General features: G+C 35.7%; 1 protein-coding gene across 1 annotated transcript; it reads right to left on the reverse strand.

Moving 5' to 3' along the window:
* Positions 1–2195: 2195 nt before the first annotated feature.
* LOC143032230 (histone-lysine N-methyltransferase SETMAR-like) lies at positions 2196–2495 on the reverse strand. Its single transcript, XM_076196698.1, has one exon. It carries the CDS (start codon positions 2493–2495, stop codon positions 2196–2198), a length of 300 nt encoding a protein of 99 aa, XP_076052813.1.
* Positions 2496–2500: the final 5 nt, after the last annotated feature.

Here is a 2500-nt window from a genome sequence, read left to right on the forward strand (position 1 = left end):
ACTGGTTGGACTCTTCATCCCAGACTTGCCTTGATTCTTCATAGGAGGAAACTACAGAGGAGGATTCCTAGTTCTTGCACTTTCTCCCAGTTCAACGTCTTCTCCATAAATTCAGTGTTTCTCAACCTTTTAAGCTTTGTAGACCTTTTACATTGACTTGATACGGGATTACATAGGATATAGTCATTTCACAATTGTTTGTAAGAAATATTAATAAAAAGAATTCACTGGAATCAGTGTTTGTTATCAGATTGCCTTCATTGTACAAACACGACAAAAAAATCTGTGTGTACCCTACGGACATCTAGTTGAAAAACAATGAAATCTACAACACAGTGATGGCATTCTTATGACCTGAGCACAAGGGAATAGGATAATGAGTAGATGGTGAATTTGTAGTTGTTAGGGAGAAAATTTAAGCGAGCAGTAAAAAGCAGGAATAGAAAAAAGTATTGTACCGGCTCAGCATTTCTTCATGAGTAGATTTTGGCCTCTGACAAAAATAAATGTAGTGCTGCTCTGATCCGTAGGGGTACCTTTAAAGTTTCTGAGATATTGACTACATATAACAAAGCAGTCACATATAAGTACGGGAACCATATGGGAACAGCATATTATAATCATAGACGCACTGATAACCTATACACTTTTTTTCATATTCGCTTGAGAAAATAATTCATACTATTTAGTTCTGAATGAGCAGATTTCAAATATGTACGGCATATTACTGAATAAGAAAGGCCCATGCACTAAAGATAAACTCAGTTATAAATCACGGAAGAGAGTAAGATACTTGGAATTACTATTTACACTTAGATATCTTGAAGAGAGAATGAAAAGACTAGGAAACAAGTACGCCAAACAAGAACAGAAACAAGAGAAATGGGCCTACAGAGATACATGAAGCCATGGAGGAAGAAATTTGCGACGGGAAGTGAGGAAATCTTGAAGACAGCCAAAGACAGGAGAACTGAAGAGCAAAAGCGGAAGGGAAGGAGCTTCTGTATTTTAGTATAAAGGAAATGAAAATACTGAAGGCTAAAAAGAGATGTTAACGTGCATATACGAAAAGGAAAAGGAAGGAATTGGTCACCGTAAAACAAGTAATAAATATTTACATATTAACCTATCTGCTTATTCATTTACATATTTATCTTTATTTCATTTACATTTTATCTATCTACCTATTTATCGATATTTGTATTTATATGCTTACCTCTCATTTTTATACCTTTTACATTTATAGATTTTTACATTTATATATTTAAATCTATTACATATGTGCATATCTACATCTTTACCTATTCAGCTATTTTCTTATTCATTTACCTATTCATCTTTATTCATGTACATATTACCTGTTTACTAATTACCTATTTACCTGTTTATCTATCTATTAGGTTGTCACATAAGTTCGCTCGGTTTTATATATTTCCCCTCTACAATTTCTAAATCTATTTTCTATTTTCTATTCAATTTCTCTATGATATATAGATGGCATTTAATGGGAAAGGCAAATATAAATATCTATTATTTATTAAATAAGAAAAAAAAAATCAACACTATAGTCTCCGCCCAGCTCAATAACTTTACGAGTACTCCAGCGTTCCGGCAGTTTTTCGAACACCATCTCGGTAAAATAATTTTTGTTTTTGGCCAAAAAACTCGTAAATGAAAGCTAAGATGGCTGCATCATTCTCAAAGATATGACCCGATAGGTGATTTGACAATGACCGAAAAAGATGAAAATCAGTTGGTGCCAAATCTGGAGAATTGGGCGGAAGGGGTAAGACTTCCCATCCCAGCTCTTCGATGGCTGACTTTGTCATCTTTGCCACATGCGGCCGAGCATTGTCGTGTAGCAACAAAATCCGGTTATTTAGAATTAGCCTTTTTCCCACAACTGCTGTCTTGACACGTTAAAGTTGCTGGCAGTACAACTCTGTATTGATTGTCACGTGGTTTTTTTTTTTTTTTTTTTTTTTTTTTAGTAACTCATGATGAACAACTCCAGATTGATCCCACCAAACTGAAAACAACACTTTGGTTTGATGAACTTCAGCTTTGACACGAGGTATTGGTTGCTTGGTGGGACTGACCCAGGCCTTTTTCTGCTTTTTGTTAACATACAGGCATCATTTTTCGTCTCCAGTTATTACACAGGATAGGAATGATCGATGTTGTTCCGTTGCCACTTAATATCTGGACAACAACGATGCCGAAATTGATACTCTCTGATTTTTGTGGCTGTCTTTAAAGGTATGAGGAACCCGTGCACCAAGTTTCTGTACTTCATTCATCTTCTGTAGATGCCTAGCAACAGTTGTATGATCATATCCCATTGCTTCCTCGAGCTCTCTTTTGGATTGACGAGGATCTTCGTGAAGCAGCTGATTTAATGTGTCTTCATCGAATGCTGAACGAGATGCATCTTCCAGATTGAAGTTGCCAATGCGAAACTTCTTAAACAATTTTCGTGCAGTTCTTTCAGCCATCACTT

This window comes from Oratosquilla oratoria, chromosome 13 (genome assembly GCF_046742065.1).
Source record: "Oratosquilla oratoria isolate Oo_2021 chromosome 13, ASM4674206v1, whole genome shotgun sequence".
Classification (NCBI taxonomy): Eukaryota; Metazoa; Arthropoda; class Malacostraca; order Stomatopoda; family Squillidae; genus Oratosquilla; species Oratosquilla oratoria.

What these genes read in the sequence shown, in the direction of transcription:
- LOC143032230 (XM_076196698.1), bottom strand. Translation starts at nt 2,495, where the DNA reads ATGGCTGAAAGAACTGCACGAAAATTGTTTAAGAAGTTTCGCATTGGC.